The 24,495-nt window shown below is 31.3% G+C and overlaps 1 protein-coding gene across 19 annotated transcripts in view; it reads right to left on the minus strand.

The window, feature by feature from the left end:
• The window catches only part of LOC129794910 (rab11 family-interacting protein 3), a 49,156-nt gene that overhangs the window by 7,744 nt on the left and 16,917 nt on the right, over positions 1-24,495 (minus strand). For 5 of the 19 annotated variants that reach the window (XM_055835837.1, XM_055835828.1, XM_055835836.1 and 2 more), the window contains exons 6-7: positions 14,066-14,104; positions 10,307-10,421 (exon numbers count right to left, since the gene is read on the minus strand). In XM_055835837.1, the coding sequence (XP_055691812.1) occupies positions 10,307-10,421; positions 14,066-14,104 (154 nt within the window). Of the gene's footprint in view, positions 1-6,026; positions 9,982-10,306; positions 10,422-14,065; positions 14,105-19,965; positions 20,404-21,184; positions 21,823-24,495 lie in introns of those variants that run through there. The other 14 variants (XM_055835840.1, XM_055835832.1, XM_055835838.1 and 11 more) reach the window with 11 other exon arrangements.

Here is a 24,495-nt window from a genome sequence, read left to right on the forward strand (position 1 = left end):
TCCCTCATCCTCCTCTCATTGTCATTCTGCATATTTACGATCATTCAATGCATTTTTCTTCAAAATAGTAATATGATTTAGTATTTTATTTTTGTCAGAAGATAGTTATGTTGGTATAAAATGTAGGAAATATGTTGACACGCAAATTTCTTTGTTAGTTTGCTAAGAAAGTATTTTTGTATGTAGTTTAATAATTACCTACAAGTTAATCAAAAAAAAAACTAAAACATTGAAATGAAAGCAGTAAAAGGTCAAAAATTTGATTTTTTGGTTTTTATTTTAAATTACTAATTAATAGATTAACGTATTTTAACCCATTGTACGTCTGATGACGCTTTTAGCAGTTCTCATTTTTATACACTGTAAAAAATTACATGTAACTGTCACTTTGCAAAATACTAATGGCGTATATAAAAAGCATAAAAGACTAATCCATATAAATTTTTATTTAGAGATCAAAATAAATTATTTTCAGTCTAAAAAAAATACCTTATTAACTCTTAAAAAACGTCAAACGTTAAAAAAGACGTTATAGATAAAAAAAAAGGGATGTAAAACGTTGCCAAAAAGTCCTAAGAACTTTAAAAAACGTTAAAATACATATGTCAAACGTTTGAAAAGAAATGCCGTAAAACGTCCAATTGAAACCCAAAGGTTCTAACTGAAAATGTCTACCCGGCTGGCCTGTAGTCTTATTGCCAGCTGGGTAATTGTAATTTTTTACATTAGCGTATAAAATAAAAAATTATCAGAAAATTCTTCAGGGAACTGAGCTACCTCAGGGGTCTAAGAAACATTGAAAATTTAATTATGGAGTAGTAAAATAAAACCCGGCTGGTCCGTATTTTCTACACATTTTTCTTACATTTATTTAATTTTCTTAAATTTGTATTTCCTCCTAAAATAAATTCGATTTTACGAAATTGTCATTTCAGAATTATTTTGCTTTTTGTTTGCAGTCCTTTTGCCAGCTGAGTAATTGTCAAAAGAACGTTATGTGAGAATTTTTTACAATAGCGTATAAAAAAGAACATTGTCAGTAAAATTCTTGTAGTTGTAAAATAAAACCCGGCTGGTCCGTATTTTTTCTTACATTAATTTAATAGTTTTTAATTAAGAAATAAATCCAAAAATTTGTATTTTGTCCTAAAATAAATTCAATTTTACGAAATTGTCATTTTAGAATTATTTTGCAAAAAAGATCAGAAAAAAGCTTTCATTTTTTTCACTACTACTTTTCTCTAAATTGTCTTAAAGCGATTGAATAGTTTTTTTTTCTTTTCAAAGTGCGAAAAGTAATAAATTCGATTTATGTCTCCAAAGCTTTGTGTTTTAAATTGAATAATAAATTGGGTTGCATTTGAACATATCTTACGGCATAAAACACTTGTCCAACAGAGCACTTTCTCACACAGACAACACGTTCCTTATTAAGCAAAAGAAAACCATTAAGATTTTAAATCTCTGTTTATTGTAACGGTAAAATGTTTAATGTTTCTCATTCACTTTATATTATTTCATTTCATTCATTATGAAATTGTCTTCTTGCGGAGATTTTCAATGCGATATGATTTTTTGCATTGATCTGTACAGAGCGCTCTTATCGCACATTGATGGATGTTCTTATCAATCTTTCCTTCACACTATCTTCGGTAATTTTTTTTTCTGCAATAGAATGTACTCGTTATGGTTGGAAAAAATATATTTTCTTTTTGGGCGGGAATTTTCACTGACTGAGGGAATAAATTGTTAATTTGAGAGACATAAAAGAGACAAATTAAGCATGTTTATGGCTTTCGTTCTGCTTCCTCAAGTTCTTACACGTTCTAATAATTTTCTCAATTAATTTTCATTTAAATTCTTTTTTTATTATTCCTCCACGATGCCACCACAAAAGTTTTCTGATACTTTTTTTTTTCTTTCAAAACATTTTCTTTAGTGATTTTTTTTATGCTAAAAAGCTTCCATTGATCTGGTTCTTGTAGCCTTGGAATAAAATTATTTCCATTTTAGGGGTGAGGATCAAACAATTGAGTCTCTGTTCAACACACAAAGATCATGCGATCTCATTAAGATCATCGTTCAATTTTTCTCAAGTTTTTCTCTTTAATTTTTTTTATGGAAAAACGTGCGCCTTTTTCTCCACTTTGACCTTGATTTGCGATAAAAGACGCGCATTTTTCTACCTTTGCGAAAATCTTTTCACCACGGAAGTCTCACGTACATTGAGAAATCATCTAAATCTCCATTTAATAGGTATACCGTCTACGTCTCATATTTCTCCTGCTGCATTATGTTTTATGTGCAAAAAACTAAGCAAAGTATTTCATGATGTGATTTAAAATGGATAAAAGACGTTATTTTTTCCTTCTTCTTCATAAATAAAAAATTCTTAAGCAGGTGCATTGTCCTACTAATTTATTATAGTTTTGTAGTATTATTGAGAGAATAAGTTATGAAAAAAAAAGAAGAAAAAAACTAACTGACTAATCATCTCGTGATCTCAAACACGATCGTGAACAATTTCCTCAATGATGACTTTCTTTTCTTCATCAACACCTTTTTCATTTTAATGAAAGATTCTCAATGGATTTTCCTCTCGTTTCACTATCTCTCGTCAATAAATTTTCTTTCTTTCCATTTTCAACACCTCCTTTCGCACCAACTCTGCGTTGATTTCTTTTCATGCGTAATTTTTGGTTCTTTTTTTGCCTCGTTTTAAGCAAAGGAAAATGTCTTTCAAACACACATGTTGTTCACTTTGGGTTAACGGGTTGAAAAACTATATAACTGTGCGATGGTACATGAAAACAACTTTTATTTGTATTTCATTGCCAAGAAAATGTTTTTAATGAAAAATTAAAGAGTCTCAGACAGAATGGAAGAAAAAGTTCTTAAATAAAAACTCAATGTGAAATTATTGAAAAAATCTTAAAACAATTAGTCATTTATTAACCCTTTTATGACTTAGGAGATTTCAATGTAATAAATTTAGTGGGGACAACTTTCCCAGTAACCTCTGACCATCAGACTCACAGTTATTACGCACGCCACTGCGTTCAACGAAGGTTAACACTGGAGGACAAAACTGGTACTTGCTGCCAATTTGATCTCTTTAAACCGCCATACATCAAAATCTATCCAACTTATTTTAATAAATTCTACTTCTATGATGATTCTACATGTGTAGGCGGATTCGTCAAAAGAAAATCTGGAAAAATGTTTTCTTTATGATAGAAATTAAGCTCAAAGTTTGAGGTTAGAAATTCGTTTCCTCCAACTGTTAAAGCTAAGACTAAATCATTATACTCTCTGGTTCTCTCAGCTACTCTCTTGTCTGGTTTTTTTTTCTCTTTTACTTATTTTTTATGTTATTCTAATATAAAACTCAATTTCACGAAAAATATTTCATTAAGCACTTTTTATACAAAAGAAAAACCATTCTAAATCCATAAAGATTTGATTGCCATCAAAGGGTTAACTTAATGGCTTTTTAGCAAAACATGTGATGATTTTTGTATGATGCATTCGTGTGAAAATTTCAGACATTTCTTCATCATTTTTCTGTGGGAAAAAGGAGACTTTTGCATTTTACTTCTACTTCAATGGATTCGGTGAAAAAGATTGAGATTCAATGTCTCAAAGTCATACATTGCAGAAATCTCATAATTTACCTTTTCTTCTACATATATTTTCTTTTCTCTTCTGGGTATCAACCATTGAAATACAATTTTTCTTCCCTTTTTTGGCATAAAGACTCTCACAGTTGAGATCTTTTTCATCTTTCCACAAACCTTCATCACTTTGTTAGCCAAGAAGAAGGTGAAATTGTGCGCAAAAATAAATGGAAAATGCAAAAAGAGAGTGATAAATGTTTTTAATGGAAACTCCAAAAGACATTTGTTTTGAATGTCCCGCGCATTGAGTTCTCTGGCAAACAATCTCTTCCATCAATGTGGAGAATATGTAACAGAAATTAATTGCAGCACATCCATCCAAATGAACCATTAAAAATTGCCTTTTTATTTACTCTACAAGAAGTCTCCTCCATTTCTCATCTTGCATTTTCACAGCAAAACGAGCATGATATAAGAGGTGACTATAAAGAGATGAACAGCAAAGAGCCACTTTGGAAAATGAGATCGCAATATTTTTTTCATGAAGAAGTGAAGACAGTTTGTTGAAAACTTTAGCCAAATGAGAGGGAATCTTATGAGTTTTATAAAATTTTGTGCTTAAAAGTAATTTATTTGAAAAGAAAAATCGGTAGAGTTCATTGAAATTTGTTACTTTTCCCCTCTTTTGACGGTGTCTTGCACAGTTAACTTTCTTGAGATTTTGTGGGAAAGTCTCTCAACTTCTTCTCTACTGACTTCTGCATAGTCACGACTTTGTGATCTTGAAAATTGCCAGCGATTTTTCATAACAATCTCATTCACAATTTTCACTTTTACAAATTTATTTTCTCAAAATATTAGGTATGAAGGCAATTTTTTCTCTTTCAATGTTTTATATAAAAACCCTGATATATTAAATAAATCGGTTATGTATGCTTGTTGAGCCAGGGGCGTAGCAAGAAGTTAATTTTAAAGATTTAAACAAAATCTTTTTTTTATGAAGATTACTAAACCTATTTAACGGCTGTTTTATTTGAATAAGCAGATTTTTGACAATTTGTGCAATTCTTTCTTATAATTCCTTTTCTTATGTTTGACAATTCTTGTCTAATAATCGACGTTTCTTTTTCAAACGTTTGACAGTTATTATCTGATGTTTGATGTTTTTTATTCAACATTTGACGGTTCTTGTCTAATATTTGACATTTTATACTAATGTTTGATATTGTTTTTAACGGTGTAGGTTTCTTTCTTAATATTTAATGTTTTTTATCTAACATTTGATGGTTATTATTTATTATTTGACTATTTTCGGCTCATAGATAATTCTTATTTAATATTTTAAGTTTCTTGTCTAATATTTTACGATTCTTTTTTAATGATTTTTATTTGACATTTATCGTTTCCATTCTAACATGTGACGTTTCTTGTTTAACTTTTGACATTTTTTTCTAAAGCTTGACATTTCTTTTCTATTGGTTGAGGATTCTTTTTTTTAACGTTTGATAGTTCTTGTATAATATTTGACGTTTCTTATCTAGCATTTGACAGTTCTTGTCGTAAGTTTAACGTTTCTTATCTAAAACTTGACAGTTCTTGTATAATATTTGACATTCCTTGTCTAATGTGACGCTTTTCGCCAAATGCTTAACGGCTCTCTTCAAATGTTTGACATTTCTAATCTAACATTTGACGTTTATTCCAACATTTGACATTTCTTTTAAAACGTATAAAAATTATTTAATTGTTTCTCATGTATTTTTGAGCTCTAAGCTCTAACTAACACAGTTGTATGGTCCCATTTTTATTAAAAAAAAAAAAAAAAAAAAAAAAAAAGGCAAAGAGCGCATCAATATTTTTCGCATGAAACTGTTTGAAGGAAAAAGCCCCAATTTTTGCACAAGTTGTTTTCAGCTGGAAAAAGCCATAGCCCAGCATAAACAATGTCGCCTGATTAGAAGGCGTTATCAGTGTTAAACTCTTCTTGTGTGGGTATATGAAAGGAAAATACTTTATGTTGTAGTGCAGAGGCGAGGCGTAAAGTATTAGCTTTTTAAATAAAATTCAATTAACCATCCACTGGGTCAAGAGATTGATTAAATACAAAGATTTGCGGGGAGGAGAAGAAGAGAATCACATTGTGCCAATGACTGTGTGGATGGATCATACACTTTTATTGGACAAAATTGACTTCAATGAGATGGTAAATTGGCTGGTAGCGACCACTCCCAGCTCTTTATTAACCATCCTCATTCGTCTGTGTGTTCAAAAATTAGCAAATACCACGCAGAGCTTTGCAAATATTTAATTATTTGTTTTTCAAAATAAAATTTGAATTTTTTCAAGCTTCGATCAGGATAAATATTCCATCAGGTTCTCCTTCAAAATGATTGTGAAATATTTTCTCACAAAATCAGGTGGATTTTTTTTTCTTTACACAGACACAAGATAAGCTAAAAACTAGGGGTCATCACAATTTAAATTTTTTTTGAATTGGAATTTACATAAAATTGTAAATTAATTTTGATTTCTCACAAAACTCTCCACAAATGGATTTTCTTTCTCTTCACAGAAAACACCACAAAATACTTTTGAGAAAATTTAAATTTCTTGTCACTGAAATTTAATCACATTTCACTGATCTTAAGCACATACACGGGGCCCACGTCTTGGCCACCGCATGAGATGTGCAGGAGAAAGAGTCTCAAGATGTCTTCAACTGTACATGTACGTACACTACACTGCAAATCACCTTAAATTGCTACTAAATTAGTCAATTTGATATGTGAATGTGTTTTTTTTTAGCATGAAAAGAGACTTTTAAATGAACGAAAATTGTATTGTGGGTAAAACGGCGAGAGAGGTACTCGATTGAAATTGAATTCAATCCAAACAACGCGACGGTCGTGAAAAAACTGCTTTTCCCCCTTAATGCAAACGCCAATCCAACTTGACTTGAGCTAACAACCAACCAACAATAAAATGTGTACATAATACACTGAAAAAAAGCACCACAAATACACCCATAAAAACACAACCATTACTTTACTTAACTAAAATTAACATTTCTCGGCTTGGCACGAAGAGATGTTGCGGCGATCAAGTGCCCGCGCAATGCTTTCGTCTTCATCGACGAACTTTGTATATTTTTCACGCCACAGAAAAAATCTTTCTCGATTAAATTTTCAGTATGAAATGTGTGTGGGTGGGTGGGAAAATACAGATTTTTAGAGAAAATTAATCATTTTTCCACGTTCAGCAGCAACGAGTCAAAAGTTCAATAAACAGTCACAGAAATAGAGTAAACTCAGTGCGCAAGATGATTCATATCCTATACAAAACATTAATGCAGAAATGTGCACAAATTAACCCATTAGCCCCCATTAGCAGAATATGTTAGTACACTGAGAGAAATAAGTTTGAATACAGATACAACGTTTGAAGTTTGAACTCATTAAAAATCTAACATTCAAATAAAAACGGAAAATTAGGAAATCCTTGCAATTTTTTTTAAGGAAAATTATGCTACATATTCAATACTTTTTGTGAGAAAATAACTGAAATTCCCAGAGAAAAATAATAAGCATGGAAAGTAAGAAATCATGTCTCATTAAAAGTCTTACGAGAGGAAAATTACATTTCTGACTTTAAAAAATTCTAACTCTAAATAAGTTACAATGCCAGACAAATTTTCCATATTAACGCAATGGCATTTACCAATAGATGGCGCTGACTTTTTGTGGATGAGAAGATTTTTGATTTTAAAAATTATTTGGCATTAATTTTATAATTTTTAATAATTTCCTTACACGAAATTTTCTTATAGAATATTCGTTTAAAGATCATAAATACTAGTTGGTGTTCCATTTCGTGACCAACACCAAGTATTTTTATGGGAAATTAATGTCCAAAGAATCAGTCTTATTTCGAAACTTCGATTTTACCTGAATCCTTTCGAAGCATCTTAAAATTCGTTTTTTGCACTTTTTTGTTACAAAAACGTAAATTGAAAGAATAAATGAAAGAAAATCAAATATTTTTGTATCTAAATGGAGGAAGCATTTCTCTGTGTGCAAAAAAAAAACTTTAGGATTTTGCAAATTGAGTTTTCTGGGCCACTTGAGCTTGGCAATAGAAGACCACTCCGCTCAATCACTTTTCCGGGAGAGGATTTCAAAAGTGTCTGGTTAATTCTCATGAAAATCTATTTTCAACTTGAGCATGAAGAGGATTCTCTTTCTCTCTGTCTCGTGAAAATGATGTCATCTGGTTAATTGCTTTCAATATGTGAATATACAAATATTTTATTCACACTCTCAGACAATTTTTATTCCTCCTCTTCAGAATTCTTGAAAAAAAAGAGACGATGTGGGGTGTCTTGAAGATAAAAGAAAATATTCTTCTTCAAATAGAACTGAAAAAATATCTCTTTCAGAGTTTATTTTAATTGTACAATTAATTCCATGTGTTTATGTTAAATGAAGGAGGGGCAGCAACCATTTCTAACTTTTTTTTTTATAAAATTCAACTTCTTTTCCTTCCTATTTTTTATTTCATTTTATAAAATGCAAGAGATTCTTGTATACGCGGAATCTGTGCAGTGTGGTGATTCACAAATGCTTAATGAGAACAATTCTTAACTGTATGATCTCTCTGGTTGAATCAATGTTGTATTATATTATTTCTTCACTCTGCTAATTTATCGTGCACATTCTTCTATTTTATGCGAAATCAGTGAAATATAGAATTTCTCTGGTGGATCCATCATATATAAGTATTTCTTAGCAAGGCAGCATTATATGTAGCATGATCACGAAAGGTAAAGCTTGACCAAAGACGTTAAAAGGAGGAAAATTGACCGAGGAGGGGAATCTCTGAGAAATCACTCAGAGAAGTTATGAATTTACACAAACAACAATGTTTCCACTTGGCAAGTCAAAAAGTCTGCGAAATCCACCCCCCGGGGAGGAAATGAATGATTGAGAGAGAAAAAAAGAGACGAAGAACAGACGTTATGGTCTGATGAATTGAAAATTCCATCATCAATAAATGCTGCATTGGCTTCGTAAAGGAATAGCCACGATCATGAGAGTCTCGATAATTTTCCTCTCTTACCGCGTATCTTCGTGCTTGAAATTGAAAATTATTTTGCAATATAAACTACCTCCCATGTCACCCACAATCTTCACGTGGGCTTCCTCCGCGCGCGTATACAGCTTCCTCCTCAACTGTGGCTCACCTCCTCATGCTGCTGCACCAAAACGACACAAATATCAATGAAATTCAATGCACTTCAAACACACAAATTATTCTCTTCTGTGCTTTTTTTTCTTCTTTAAAACAATCTCTCTGCTCCATTTTGTTTAGAAGGAGCAAAATCTGTGTGCCCCATAGTGTGGGGTCTTTCATAACACAACTTCCTGCCTTCAATTTGCCGCACAATTCGCATCAAGAAAATGTGTTCATGATAAAAGACCTCACAGATGAGAAACATTTCCTTTTGTTCATGAGCACACACATATGAGATAAAATTTATACTTCTCTCAACAAATGCATTTGATGGAATAAATATTTCTCTTCTCGAAAAACAGAAAAAAAATTCCATTAAAATATCATAAATCATGTGCAGTGAAATTCGTGGGTGCGATTATATGGTGGCATTTTCAAAAGGGTCATTTCACATACAACATTATGCTTATACATGAAGAAAATCCCTTTCACTTATCTGTCTCCAACGTCATTTATTTTACTCTTCAACTCGCACTTTTTTTCCAAATTAATTGTATTTTTTTGCACGTGGAAAATCCTGTGGGCATTTTGGAGATGAATGAAAACATGTAAAAGGACTAAAACAAGAAAACTTTCGGAAAACATTGACTATAGGGAATAAAATAAGATTTTTACTTCAGGATTTATAAAGAAAAAAACTCAATTTATGTTACAAATATATTAAAAGAAAAACTCTTGTAATATCTATATTGCATTACTTGTGCAAATTATCTCCAATATATAATCACTCTCGACCAACACTACTCAATTGGCTAATGATGTGGAAGGGTGTTGTGATGTTCTACGAGAGTTTTGTAAAAGAAATGAATTTAAAAAAAAATCTCTCAATATAACCACACAATTTATTAATTAAAATCATGTTGCATCAATGAAATTTCAATATTTCCCCTCCACATTATATATTTTTTCTTTTGCATCTAATTAGAGATCGCAATTGAGAGATTGGCTTCTGGGCTAATTGGGTGAAATGTGAAAATTTCCCAAGTGAAAGATTCCATGAATTTGAGACAAATTGCAAGTAATTTTTGCAAGTTTTTTTTTATTTTGCAAAAAATAAATTAAATGTAGAGCAAGATTTTTCATTTTTCTTTCTTTCAATTTAGTATTTGATTATTATAAGCTTCGAATCATTTTTTACAAAATTCGAAATAAAAGAAGAAGTCTTAATTCAAAATTTCGTTCCCTGTTCAATCGTCAAAAGTTCAACGTTAAAATCAAAATCCATGTGCTTCATGATGTAGAAAAGACCTATTAGAGTTATTTTACTCCTTAACAGTTTTTAATTCAAATCAGATCTTTTTATTAATTTTTATCGCAAGAGAATTTTTGATATTTTTGCCAAAATGCCAACAACTCTGCGGTTTACATTTTGGCTAGAGAACAAAAATTAACCCACTCACCTTGTGATTTAAATCTTGAACATCATCCAAACTAACATCACTGTACATGTCTTCCGTGTTATCACAGTTGGAGCTCCTTCCGGACGAGTTGAAACTCGCTGAGCGATATAAGTGGCTGCAAAGAATGCAGGAAAATTGGTTAGAAATCTTGCGAAATTACTAAATATTTCTTCGATGTGCAAACAAATAAATCATTTCTCATTGTCCCGAAAGGGTTAATAAATTATTTTAGTAAACGCAGGGGGATGCCCAACCCCGAGAAATCAGTACTTTTCGTGAGGCAGTGGTTTCTTCCGATCAAAAGAAGGGATCAGTTTGCACAATTCCACTTGCAATCGAAAGTACATTTAATTAGCTTTCGATTGAACCCTATCTCATCATCGAAATAACATTATTAATATAAAAAAAGTTAAAGTGTTTCTCGGGAATCGGTCGAGATTGAGCGAGATTCGAGAATTCCTCATACATTTTGTTCAACAAAAAGTGACTTTTCTTCACAGAAAATGAGGTTATACCATCCCCTTGAGTAAACGTTTCTCTCTAAAGAAATTCAAAAAAATCCGTTTGTTTCATCTACGAGCTTGAGAAACATGCAAAACATGATTTGAAATAACGAAATTTCTCACTCAGCAAACCTATAGACATACCGTATTTTACTAATATAAGACGATTTAGTTGTAAATAAGTAGTCTATTCACTTTTATTCATGAGCATGATATTTTTGAAGACCACGAAAAAAATTAAAATTAGGGACGTATAGTGAAAAATTCATCGAAGAAACATTAATTCAAATGTTTTGAAACATTTAAAGGGATAAAATCGGTTATGGTCACCTTTCTTGAGCATGAAATCTTTGCTGGCTTTTACCTGTGTTATGTTTTTAGCTGTGATTCTTTCTTCAAAGAAGCACAGCTTCTGTGTACACTCAAAAATGCAAAGTCGTCAGATCGGGCTCAAACTTGGGATGAGCACGAATTAGGGTCCCTACATTCCAAAAAACGTATGCGCCAAAAATTTGTCCGGCCGTCCGGCCGGCCGGCCGGCCGGAGTATAACGCTAAATTGCGAGAGAACGGTGATAGATAGAGACTTGCGGTCAACGGCAAAGTTCATATATCGACTGGAAGACATCCGATTATGAAGTCAAATCCACCCCCCCCACCCCTCCATCCGCCATTTTGGAACACCCCTAAATTTTGTTTTCACTATATCTCAGCGTCTGTAATAGCTAAAAATCTGAAATTTTGATATGTTGTAGGGGCCATCAAGACCTTTCCAACGATACCTCATTTTTGAAAATCGGCCAAGCCGTTTAGCCAATATGGCCGCCACAATTTTTCATTGAAAATCGGCCATAACTCGAGAACGGCTTGACCGATTTTAATCAACTTGGGCTCAAATGAAAGATATTAATGAGCCCTACAACTGCTCGGAACATTGCAAGTTCAAAAAATGACCGCAAGTGGCGCTAAAATCGAAAACAAAATTTTCGATGAGTTTTCGATGAATATCTCGAGCACCGCTTTATAGAATTGCTTCAAATTTTTATATGTTATAGCTGGCTATAATATCTTTTTTCATGCCAAAAATGAAGAAAATCTATGTAGCCGTTCCGGAGATATCGCGTTTTAAAGTTAACATGTCAAATCATAACAGTTGCATAAGATCAACGCCCCGCGAAGCGGGGCGTTTTATATATGTATACACATATAAAAGTAAAAAATATATAAATGCATAGATATATATACATTATATATACATATAAAAATGCAAAGATAAATATATATAAACTGCAAAGATAGATATTAAATATAGCATGGATGGAACAGTATAAAGCGAAAGAACGGTAAGTAAAACTTACAGGCTGTGATTCTTTCTTTGTCAGTGAAATGTGAAGATGGCTGAAAATTGAGGATGAGCAAATTTGGAGGAGAGACTTACTCGTGAGCCGAATCACAGCCAACGCCACCACGATTAAGGCTTTCTTCAAAATTTCTGCGCGTTGGCTGTGATTCGGCTCGCGAGTAAGTCTCTCCTCCAAATTTGCTCATCCTCAATTTTCAGCCATCTTCACATTTCACTGACAAAGAAAGAATCACAGCCTGTAAGTTTGATTTTTGGTTAAAAGTTATTTTCTTAGCCCAGGGCAACTCCCATAATAGCTGAATAGCCTCCTTTAAATTTTTCTCCTGCTGTAAATCGAATAAACTCCTTTTAAGCCATAAAATACTGCCTTAGTGTTAAAATTTTTTTTTTTAATCCGGCTTATATGCAGACAAATACGCTATGAGGTACGTTTTATAAGCTCCTAAAGGTAGGCAAATTGTATAAACTCTCTGAGCTTTTGGCGGGAATTTAAATTCTTGTGGAATTAAAATTATTTTCCCTCATTAAACATGCCTCATGGGCATTCCTAATGACTACTTCGTTGCACAAGAAGTGAAACAGACACGACAGACATCCAGAACCTTCTCAAGAATCCACATTTCTTTTTTTTTTTTTTTTTTTTGAGGATATTTACCCTTTGAGCGAAGAGAGAAACAAAATGTGGAGTAAAATTACACAATGTGTGTGATGGTGTATCTAACATCCGCTCTAGAAGTAAAATATGCTAATGAGTTTCCCCTCTCTAGAGCGCATATTTTGTTGCCCAGAAATACCTTTGCGGCAACCTGTTGTACTGAATTTAATCCACACACTGTATAACTCATTGCACAAACGGAAGCACAATCATTTTTTAACAATTATTTTTTATGAGTTCTTTTTTGAAAAAAAAAATGAAGAATGAGGGAGAAGCCCTACATGCGTGAACTGATGCTCTTCTTTTGGAATTTTTTTTTCCATTTTTTTCTCATCACTCCCGCAGCGGATTTTTTTTTGTATTTTCTACGCCTCTTTTTCAGGTCACAAATGCGTGTACCTTCGACAAATTTTCACTAAACACCTCCACCCTTTTCTTGATAAAGCCACCCGAAAGTGTTACACATTGTTCTACATACAATACTACACAAGGGGTGTTTATCTGGCGAATATTTAGGCTTTTTAAACGAATCTTTGGAATATTTCTGAAGATCTGAATATTTGATTTCACATGAAAATCTTTTGCTAAAATCCGAACAACTCAAAACCGAAAAAGAATTTAAAAAAAAAATTAGGATATTTTGGTTTGAATTTTGTCCTTTTTAAGTTTTAAAAATTTAAAAAAAAAAAGGTTTTGTTCCTCAATCTGAGCTGTTTTGGGACTGAAAACCAAATATTTATCAGCTTGAATTAATTCTTTTTTTTTTTGGTTGAATTTAACACTTTTAAGGCCTAAATTTTTGTCTTTTTTAGGTTATAATTAATAGTTTTTAATCTTTTTGAGGTTGGAGACTGAATTAAGCAAGTTTTGGGTTCAATTTACTACTTTTTATTCTTTCTAGGCCTAAATTAAATATTTTTGAAGCTTTTGTTCCTCAATATTTTGCCATTTTAAGACTAAAAAGATATTTTTATGCTTAAATTTAATCTTTTTGGGCTTGAATTTAGCATGATTAGGAGTGAAATTACTATTCGGTTTGAACTTAGCCCTTTTAAGGCTTGAATTAAATATTATTTTAGGATTGTTACTTTTCAATCTGAGCCATTTAGAGGCTAAAAACCAATATTTTGATTTTTTTTGCAAATCATCCGAATATTTGCGAATAAACCGAAAATTTCCGAATAATTTTGTTCAGATAAACCCCCCTTGATACTACATAATGTTGTAAAGAGAACTCACCTGGCTAAGGCATTTGACCCCAATTGACGACGCCCCGAACTGCAAAGAGAATAGAGGAGAAGGGGGGAAATTGTTAGGAAATTTCATACCATCAAGTTCAACTAGAGTGGTAAAATGCAAAATAATCCATACATGAGTGTTAAAAGCAACATAATTAAGCATAAGAGCACACCATCACCACATAAATCTCATCAACACGATAGCTAACAATATTGCATCTCCTCCCGCCTAATAGATCACACAGCAATTCAACAAAAAAGAGCTCTAAATTGCTGTTCCCCGATGCGATCTCTCGACCAAAGTAACTCCATACCATTAAATAATGAAAGTGAATTTCAATTTTATTTTTCACAACCAGTACACCCAAAGAAATCCATTGAGAGTGATTAGCTAATTGGATTTCGAATGAATATCATTTTGCCTCGAATTGCAAGTCGCGAGAATTTTTTTTTTGAACGTCGCGGTTTCAAGTTCATTCGGAGTCATTCAATTTTTTTCTTCATTGCTTTATATTAATTTCGCGGCATATGGAAGGAAAACTTCGGGGAGTGGGGAAGATGAAGAAATTGCACGAAATATGAGAGAAAATGTGATGAAATCAATTTTTTGGGAAGAAAAGATTCTTTTTTTTTTCGACTTGCTGATGTTCAAATTCATGAAAATGGTTTCACGTGCACAATAAGCTATATTTGCTCATGTAATTGTCCACCACTCGATAATTTGAGGCACAATTTTTTTTAAAATAAAATAAACAAAATACAAACTGCTTTTGGCGGGATGATGTCACAGAATGAAAGAATGAGCGAATAAGAGAAAGAGAAATCATTTTTTAAAGCAATTTTTGGTTTTCTTATAATTTTAATTGAAATATGAACACTAAATATTTCATTATAAGTAATGAAAGATTTGCATTTAGTAAAATAAATATTTTTCTTAAGTCATTAAATTTTGAGTAAAAAAAATTTTTGTTAAAAGAAGTTCTACAAAAAAAATGATAAAATTTCAACCCTTTAAAATAGTTTATTGCTGTTTTCATTTGAAATACGCGCGTTCAACATTTATTTCTTTGAAACATAAGAAAATGTTTCATTGAAGGAAATATCTTGTTTCAGTATGTGTCAACGAAAACTCCCTAAATAGTTAATCAAAATGAATTTATACCATTTTATCTATTTTAAATGTTTTAAAAATAAATATAGTGTCGACATAATTTCATAAAAAAGAAGTTTATTCATTTTTAATAAAAGTTTCAATAAAATATATGTTAAAAGGCCATTTCATCGAAACTTTCTAACGTATTTGTTTAAAATTTTTAATAAAAATGAACAAACTTCTTTTTTTATGAAATTATGTCGACACTACATTTATTAAAAAAAAATAGATAAAATGGTATAAATTCATTATGTTTAACTATTAGGAGAGTGGCCGTTGACAGATGCTGAAACAAGATGTTTCCTTCAATGAAACATTTTCTTATGTTTCAAAGAAATATACATATGTTAAACACGTTAAACTTCAAAGCAATTCTATGTAAATTTAACACTGTTTTATTCAATTTGAAACATGAATCATATTTTTTAAAGATACATATACATTTATTATATACGTTACATTGTATATTATTTTGCATAAATATATAATTCTGAAACTGAAGGTGATTCCAAATTAATGTTTGCGTAAATAATATTTTACAAAAAAAATAAAAACAACATTTACCCTAATTCGATTATTTTTGTTTAAATTAATAATTATTTGAAATTATAAATGTTTCTTTTTATTGCTTCTTTGACTTTACATACATTGTTGAATATTTTTATTCTATTTTTTGCAAAAATTGGAAAATTTTTTCATGGGAATTTTTCCCAAATTGTCGTGGATAAAAATGGAAACCCGCAGAACTCAAAGCATGACGAAATTAAATAATCTAATCAGCCAACATTAATCTCAAACTGGAATTTACTTCTCAACTCTCGTCTCCCGTTGAGTATTTTTGCCATCACCACCGCTGATAAACCATTGAAAATCGCGGTGTTATCACGCAGAAATTGAGCAAAGAAGAAAAAATTCAACTAAAGGAAAACCTTTCACACAATGAATCCACTCGACGTTCCATAATTTCGTCGATGAGTCATTGAGTGCAAAAGATGATCGCGGGGAAGAAGGAGAAGAACAAGAGAAGTAGAGGTAATGAAAAGAGAACAGACATTGTGGGCGCGAAGATCGTGAAAAGAAATTCCATATAAAAGAGCAGAAATATTCCACCATTTTACAGTTTAACGGTCATTCGATGGCTGATGGTGTGTCGAAAACCACGGAGGAATTTCAATGGAAGCTCAAATTAACATTCCACAATAGAGACACAACACAAACCCATTGATAAAATTTTGCTTTTAGAAGAAAAATCACCTGAGTGAGGAATTTTCAACAAGACATAGCCGTCCTCCACTTCTGAGGGCGGGGGCTTTGCCACATAATTTGCACGGAAAAAACCTCAAACTGTATGAAACATTGTCTATACAGAGTGGCGGAAAGAGGAAAAGAAGTCACATTTATCCGGACAATTTAGACACCATCGCGAGGCATCTCTCGTATATAGAAGAGACAATCAAACAATGAGCAATTCATGGTGATTCAATATGAAACCACAATTAAATTAATTGAACTATTCTTAACCTTCAACATTGCCAATAAATTCATTGAGATTTTTTTTGTGGAAGCTCAAGAACTGATAGTGAGAGCATTTTTAGAAGATTGCCAGAAGAAAATAAAACGAATGAAATTAATTGAAAAGAGAGCATTTTAGTAGAGGGCTATCGGGATTTATAACATCAGGGCGACTTTGCGCATGAGAATGTATCAATCTCCTAATTATATGAGAGTTTTAAAGAGTTCAAAACTTATGAAAGTTATAGAAAAAATGCATTAACCACGCCTTCATTGTAACTTTATTTTTCAATTCTTTTCGTGCATGAAGCATATGCTCATAAGTTGCAATCTCATAAAGTGGATAATAAAAACATTGAAAGAAAGTTTAAAAAATTATTTTTTATTATTATCGGAATTTGGTAGAGAACCAATTACTAGTAAAAACCACGCCCGAATATCATGATATTTTGTACATAAAACATATGCGCATAAGCTCTTAACTTCGATTATGTAAAGTGAAAACAATAACACATTAAAAAACTAATAAAGAATTTAAAATTTCCAAATCATTTGAGCATAATACTAAACCACGCCCTCATTATAACTTATCTTTTTTTATAGCAAGAGCATATGTGTATTAGCTTCAATCTTGGATATTAAAAAGCAACATAAAACATTGAAAAAGAATAATAAAAATTTCAGTTTTCCTTTAAAATTCATTAAAAAAAAGTGTTGATAATTTATTATATCTGAATTACGTAAAGCATGTATGCATATGCTTTAATGTTGTACGTTAAAATACATGATAAAATAAACACTGTTTAGTGAAAGAAAAACATTTTCTTTTGCAAAACTTCTTAATGTGAAGCAACGCCTCCATATATTTTGCTTATTTCTCAAGAAGCATATGCGGTGTGTACACTTATGCATCTAGATGAACTGAAACGAAATTATCAAATAATCACTGATGCCTTTGTTTCATGCACGAAAAAAAAATGAAAAAGAATTCAATATAGGCGTGGCTTATGAATTTAAAAGAAAATGTGTATTCATCTTTTTTTAGAGGAAAATAGAAAATCAGATTGTCTCATTAACATGTTTTCTTACTCTCTGAAACTTTTTCTGTATTCAGTTAACATCATTTCAGCTTTGCCTTGAATGCCACAAAATTGGCACAAAACGAATAAACTCCTTTATGTGCTAAAAGGGATAATAATATGAATAAAATACGCGTGAGATTTCACTTGAAATGAAAGTGAGTCAATAAACACCCAACAAATTCAATAAATTTTGCTACTGCGAGTAAGAAGAAAAACTTTCCATAACATTGTGTGATTAAATAAAAATTTATCACTTTTTCCTTTAAAGATTTTTCAATGATTTGTCATTGATGCACTTTGAAAGAAAAATCTTTTAAAGAAAACTGTGACAGTGATTCATGATGCAGCGATGGTTTGAATGCTCTTTTGCTGCGCATATTGCAATTGCATAAAAGAGCATTAGATGTCCAATTTTCTCACATCATCCACAACCGGTGCAACATCAACGCGATTATGTTTCTTGCATAATCACAAACATACCATCACATGCCTTTTTATATCTAATTTATAAGGTACAATAACAACAGCAATGCAAACAAAACCAACAATCATTTCCATGATAAATTAACACGTTTACAAGAATGCAAAACATAATACATTGAGATGAAGAAGGGAGGAAAACACGACGTGGTATGAAAATGAAAATTTATTTTTCATACTAAAGAAGGCATCGAATCGAATAAAAATATTTTGTAAAAGAAATTGAATTAAAAGAAGTTGGAAAAAAAATAAAATTTACTTTCTTCTGGACAAAAGAAAAGATTATGATGCAATTCAAACAATGTCATGAAGGGGGTTTAACATTCATTCTTGCGTTCTTGTGACTCTATAAATAACAAGTCTCTAATTTAATTAACATTGACGATGGAAAAGCCCTAAAAGATATTTTGAGGTTTTCTTTCGTCAGATTGTCTTGTACACGTCAGAGAAAGTATTAAAGAATAAAAAGAAAATGTAATAAAATAAATTAATAATACAGAACATAGAAGAGTTTTTAAAGAAGTTTATTCATTTCTGTATGAAAGAAACCTTCTTCAGAGGAAGAAAGTGGAATATGAAGACGATTTTCCAAAAATTATTCCTTTTCTTGTAATTAGGTAACTCCTCAAAAATTACACAAAAATAATCATCTTAGCCTTTAAATTAAATAAAAAATTAATTAATTAATTTTCTGGAAAAGCACTGGGAAACATACGAATTTTCCCGTAGAATGTACGTACATACATATGTACCTACACTACCCGCGAAAAGTTTCCAGGGAGGGTAAAACGGGGCAGTTTCGAAGGCAAATTTCAAGTGGCTATATCTCCGACTGTAGTCAACCGATTTTTAAAAATTTACCAGATTTGGAAAGGGAATTAAATTACCTTTCCAACAATAGTCGACTCATCAAAATCGGTACACTAGCAGCCGAGATACAAAGGGGTTAATGTGAACATTTGTAAAATGCTGAAAAAAGTATCTTTACTCAGATTTACTAAAATAGCCGCCAAAAAAAAACGGATTGACCGATTTCCAAAAATTTACCAGTTTTGTAAAGGTGAGAAATGTACCTTTCCAAAACCAATAAATTTTTAAAAATCGGTTAACCACAGCCGGAGATATAGTCACCTGAAATTTGACTTCAAGAATACCCCACTTTAACCTTTCTCGGAAACTTTTCGCGGGTAGTGTATATATCAAATTTTCTTTAATCTTCAACTATGCCCCTAAATAATTTACAAACTAATTTTGATTACATGAAGGGGACTAAACCTTTATGCTCTGCATAAAGCTCTTTCTTCATCTTTATCTCTTAATCACGTCTTAAAGTCTCTTGAACAAAGAATTGTGCCAAAGCAGTATTAAATTGCTGATGTTTAGTCACAATGTGCATAATATTTCGTGAATTATATCTCTCAATTTGTTTCTTTTGTGCTCTTTTATTTGCAAAAATCAATGCCAAATTGTGGTTTTTTTGTAATCATTTCAATCCCACACTTTGTATTCGGATTACGCGACAATCAATTACCAGCGAATGGCGAAGTTTTTTGTTTATTATTCTCTAAAATCTCAAATCTATTCTACGCCAAATCACCCACAAACACAAAAAAGCAAACATGCATGAAAATTTTAGCAAAAGAATAAAGTGGTAGAAAAAAAGGCGATACAAACGTTTTATTCTTCTGATTGTAATACTTAATAAAGCTATAGTTGTCCATGATTCATTAGTTCTAAATGCTCCTTTTTAGTTTTATTTCTTTATGTTTTGGCGGGAATTTGCCAAACGATCACCCAAAAATAATGTTTTGCTAATTCTCCAACATGCAGAATGTTTTCTTTTTTTATTAATTTTCTTTTTTTTACTTCTGCGTGGTTATGGCGAGGAAATTTAATTGGAAATGCAGTCAGAAGAGAGAAATTATGTATAGTTGCAGAGTCATGCAATAATTAGTCTCATCGCTCTTCGTTTTTTTTATTTTAATTCACATAGATAACAAATTTGTTTTTAGTATGACACACCACTTTTTTGTGAAACGATTTGTTGGTCTTTTTTTTAGTAAATTACTTTCATTTTAGCACCAGCACTGAATGATGAAATTACATGGAGAACTGGAACATGGAGAATTTTAATTTAATGCAATTTTTTGACATAGTTTTGAACAAAATAATGACGTGTAATAAATCATCAATGGCGTAGAAAAATATTACTCGGCTAACCCATGAGCATATATTACTAGACTGTTGTTATTACACAATGATAATAATTATTAATTTCTTTCAAAATCTTTGCAAAAAAGTCATAATTTTTGTACAAAATGTAGACAATTATTAAATGATCCGGCCGGGTTTTATGATAATACTGAAAACAATAAGAAAATTCAATTTTTATATGGCTTTTCAGCTAGAAAATTATTTAATAACATAAAAGACAGCTTTTCCAAGCTTTTCAAAGTAATTAATCGAATTGTAATAATTTATTGCATTTATAAGATATTTTATGCTTGCCCAGGAATTCAAAATTATTTAGGAAAGTAAATTTTCAACTAAAATTCTTGAAACCTTTAAAAAGTTCTAAAAGTCCCTTATGAACCAATTTTTTTTTTAACTTTTATATAAATAAAATCATTTTATAGCATTTTTTGCACTGGAATTCAACAAAGAAAACGAATCTAATTTTTTTTTTTAATACAGATTAACTTTAAAATTCAATCTAAACTGAAATCTTTAAAAACTTGATTTAAATTCCTTCAAATTGCTATTAAAATTGTTGATAAAATGTCTTCAATTAGGTTAAAAATGCAACATATTGGCCGGCCGGGTAAATGTCAAACGAACGTCACGTGATCATTTATTACAGCAGCGTATAAAAATGATAACTCTCTCATAATACCATTCAGCGTCAACTTGGCGCCAATGAGTTAACCAAAAAGAGTCACACAGAGACGTTGGAAGTTAATGTAACTTATTTTAGCTGATGTATTTAATGTTCAATTTAGTAATTCTCCATATGTTTTATGTTCTCCATGTATTGGCAAATGAATTAATTTTGCAATTTACTGCTTAAAATTATATTTATGAGACACAATAACAACTCTATAAGGAATTTGTTGTAAATGCACGTTTTTGCACACAAAAAAAACCTTTTTTTTACAATTTCCGGACAACTTTTTCCAATTAATCCAACACTCGCTAATGCACTCACAATATATATTGGTTTCTTCACAATATAATATTGTTAATAGATTTTCACGAGGTCTTCAGTGTTGTTTTCGGTGGGAAAACATCAGAGAAGAAATTCACAATTTTCACTTGAATTGCCACCTTAATTGCCTTTAGGGGGATTTTCACTGTGAATCTGTGGAATTTGTGAAAGAAATTTTATTTTTGCTATCCAACACTACCCTTTTTTTAAACTACAGCTCACTCACTAAAAAAGGTAGCAGTAACTATGCTTCTTTTTTTTGCTACCTCTTGTGGGGCACACACATCAGAATCGCATATCCGACGAAACGCAACGTTGCCCGCCAACTGAAAGACCAAACCGAGTAATTTTAATGTGAATCCGAACATGGCGGGATTTCTCATATATTCTCTCACAGCAAACACGCTCTCTCCTCATAGCTTCTCAGCTCTCTTTGAGCAGCAAATACACGCCAAAATATGTGCAGGTATTTTGCCGTGCGAGAGTGAATGAAGAGACGAAGATGTATGGAAAAAAATGTGAGCAGGTAAATTGCTCAAAAATACCCCGAGATGAGATCAACAAACATTCACCATGTTGGTCAACAACACACCTGAGAGATGAAATCAAAGAAAATCACCTTGTTTGTCTCTTCTCATTAATTTTTGCTGTATGAAATGGAGCAACTGCATTTTAATTTCAAAATACTTTCGCTCATTTCTGCCGCAGAAACTCTAACTACGCTGAAAAATTTATTAGAAAACTCTTAAAAGGTTAACTAATGAAGATGAGTGAGAAGTTTCAAACCATTTTATCATTGAATTTAACTTGAAAACTCTTTCGCGACCTTTTTGCGACTCTCTCACGACTGCATGAAACATTGAAACATAAGGTAATTCTATTTTGTAGATGTGCTCAGTGAATGTTTCTCAGACAAAACGTCTTTTTTTGGCATCTTCCATGCAAATCTAACATTATATCGAACTTAAAAAAATAGTTAAATTAATTTAAACTCAAGTCAATACAATGTTTCACGTTTACGTCAGCGTTTGACCCAAAGAACGCGAAAGGGTTAACTCATTTTTGAAAGTCATCTTTAACAAAGAAGTAAATTAAAATAAAAAAGTACCTTTTTCACTCTTTGGAGACTTTTTTGCGACCCATACTTGACTACATGAAACATTGAAACATTGATTTCCATTTTATGAAAATGAATTTTTAAGTTATTCTACGAGTAAGCATTTCTTTGGCCTTTCATATCGAAGAGGAACGTTAAGAATTTAAGAAAACTTTCTTTGAAAATTAACCTTTTAAGCATTTCGCTACCTTTCAGTAACCCTTTTAATGCCCTACTGAAACATATACATTGAAACATTGATTTATTTACCAAAATTAATATTCTTTGTAATGTTTTTGAGAATACTTTTATATGTAAAAAGACTTTTTTCCTTCAAAAGCAAAGAAAAAATTAAGAAATAGTATGGCGATCTATTAAAGACTCAAAACGTGAAACATAATACATATGTTTCAGCTTTTAATTTTGATACTTGTATCAGCCATTAAGAAATAAGTATTTAAAAACTAAAGAACAGTTAGGAAGAACAGTTTTGAGAGCATTCACAGATTGATAATCGTGCCAATTAGATTCATGTTTCAATGTTTTCAGTGTTTCAAGCTTTTCACAAAAGTGCCATTTTTGTTCTCACCTGTCCGAATTTTGTACACGTATTAATTTGAATGTTTCACAAGAAAAAACCAACAACAAAAAAAAACAAAAATACATCAAACTATTGCTTTCTAATCGACATTTTTAAGAGAAAAATAAAATTAAATGCAACATCACTTAAACACTCAGCTTTACGAAAAACCATCACCATTGCAAATCCCACAGAAAGAGCATCAATTTAGCAAAAAAAAGAAGATGAACAAAATGCTTTACATTGTCTGTAAATGAATAAACATTAATCACACGAAGAATCCAACACAGGGCCACTTTTTTTTCTCTTAGAGCTCTTCCCCACAAATAATTTCAAAGAATCTTTTGGAATTCTTTGGAATTTTTTTTAACGTCTGAAATACTTTTTAAGAAATGTCCGAATAAAAGACTCACGAAACGTCCATCGAGATTGAAAGTTATGCGAAAACTAAAAGCACATTTTCCTTTTTTTTTCTTTCATTCGACCAAATTAACCAAGAAGCATATTTTTTGCATTAAAAAAACGAAATGTTTTTAATGTGGTTGGTCGGTGTGAAAATGTGGAAATATAGACTTGTAGTGCAGTGAAACGCATTAAAATCAACAACATTAATTCATTTTCGAAATACACCTTTCAGGGCAATTTCCTTACAAATTAAACAAATTGCGGGTGGATGATTTTCTTTTGCTCATATTCACGGAAAATATGCTTTACTAGAGCATGTTTGGAAAGAAGGAAAATAAATTTAACCCATTTATGATAAGTTTTTGATTAATTGTGATTGATTCTATTTTCTTTATTAAAATCAACATACAAAAGGTATAAAATGTAGAGCTTCTTAAAATTCCCACCATACGTGTTTATGGTAGATGAGGGCGCTAATTGTCATGTGTATAGCAATTACGTTAGAGATTCACGTAATATTCAGACATAACGTTAGAAGAGAAAAGTCAAACTTCAGGAAAGAAGTTTCTAAAAATTAGATAAGAATCGTCGGACTTTAAAAAAAATCGAATGTCAAACGTTACAAAAGGAACGTCAAAGATAAAATAGAAACGTCATAATTTAAAAAAATCGTCAAATATTTAAAATTAACATCAAACGTTAGAAAAAAAATGTCAAATATTTATAAAGAAATGTCAAGTGCTTAACCATTTTTAACGTTTAATTTAAAAAAATCTTTAACATCTCCTATTTGTGACTGTTCTGTAATATATCCTCAGACTTTCTCAATGGAATTTTTAAAAAATCGTTCTTTATACTACTTCTCAATTTATCTGTCAATTTCTGAACATTTTAACGGCATTCTTTGACATTTTAATC

Source organism: Lutzomyia longipalpis, chromosome 4, assembly GCF_024334085.1.
Source record: "Lutzomyia longipalpis isolate SR_M1_2022 chromosome 4, ASM2433408v1".
In the NCBI taxonomy this organism is placed as follows: Eukaryota; Metazoa; Arthropoda; class Insecta; order Diptera; family Psychodidae; genus Lutzomyia; species Lutzomyia longipalpis.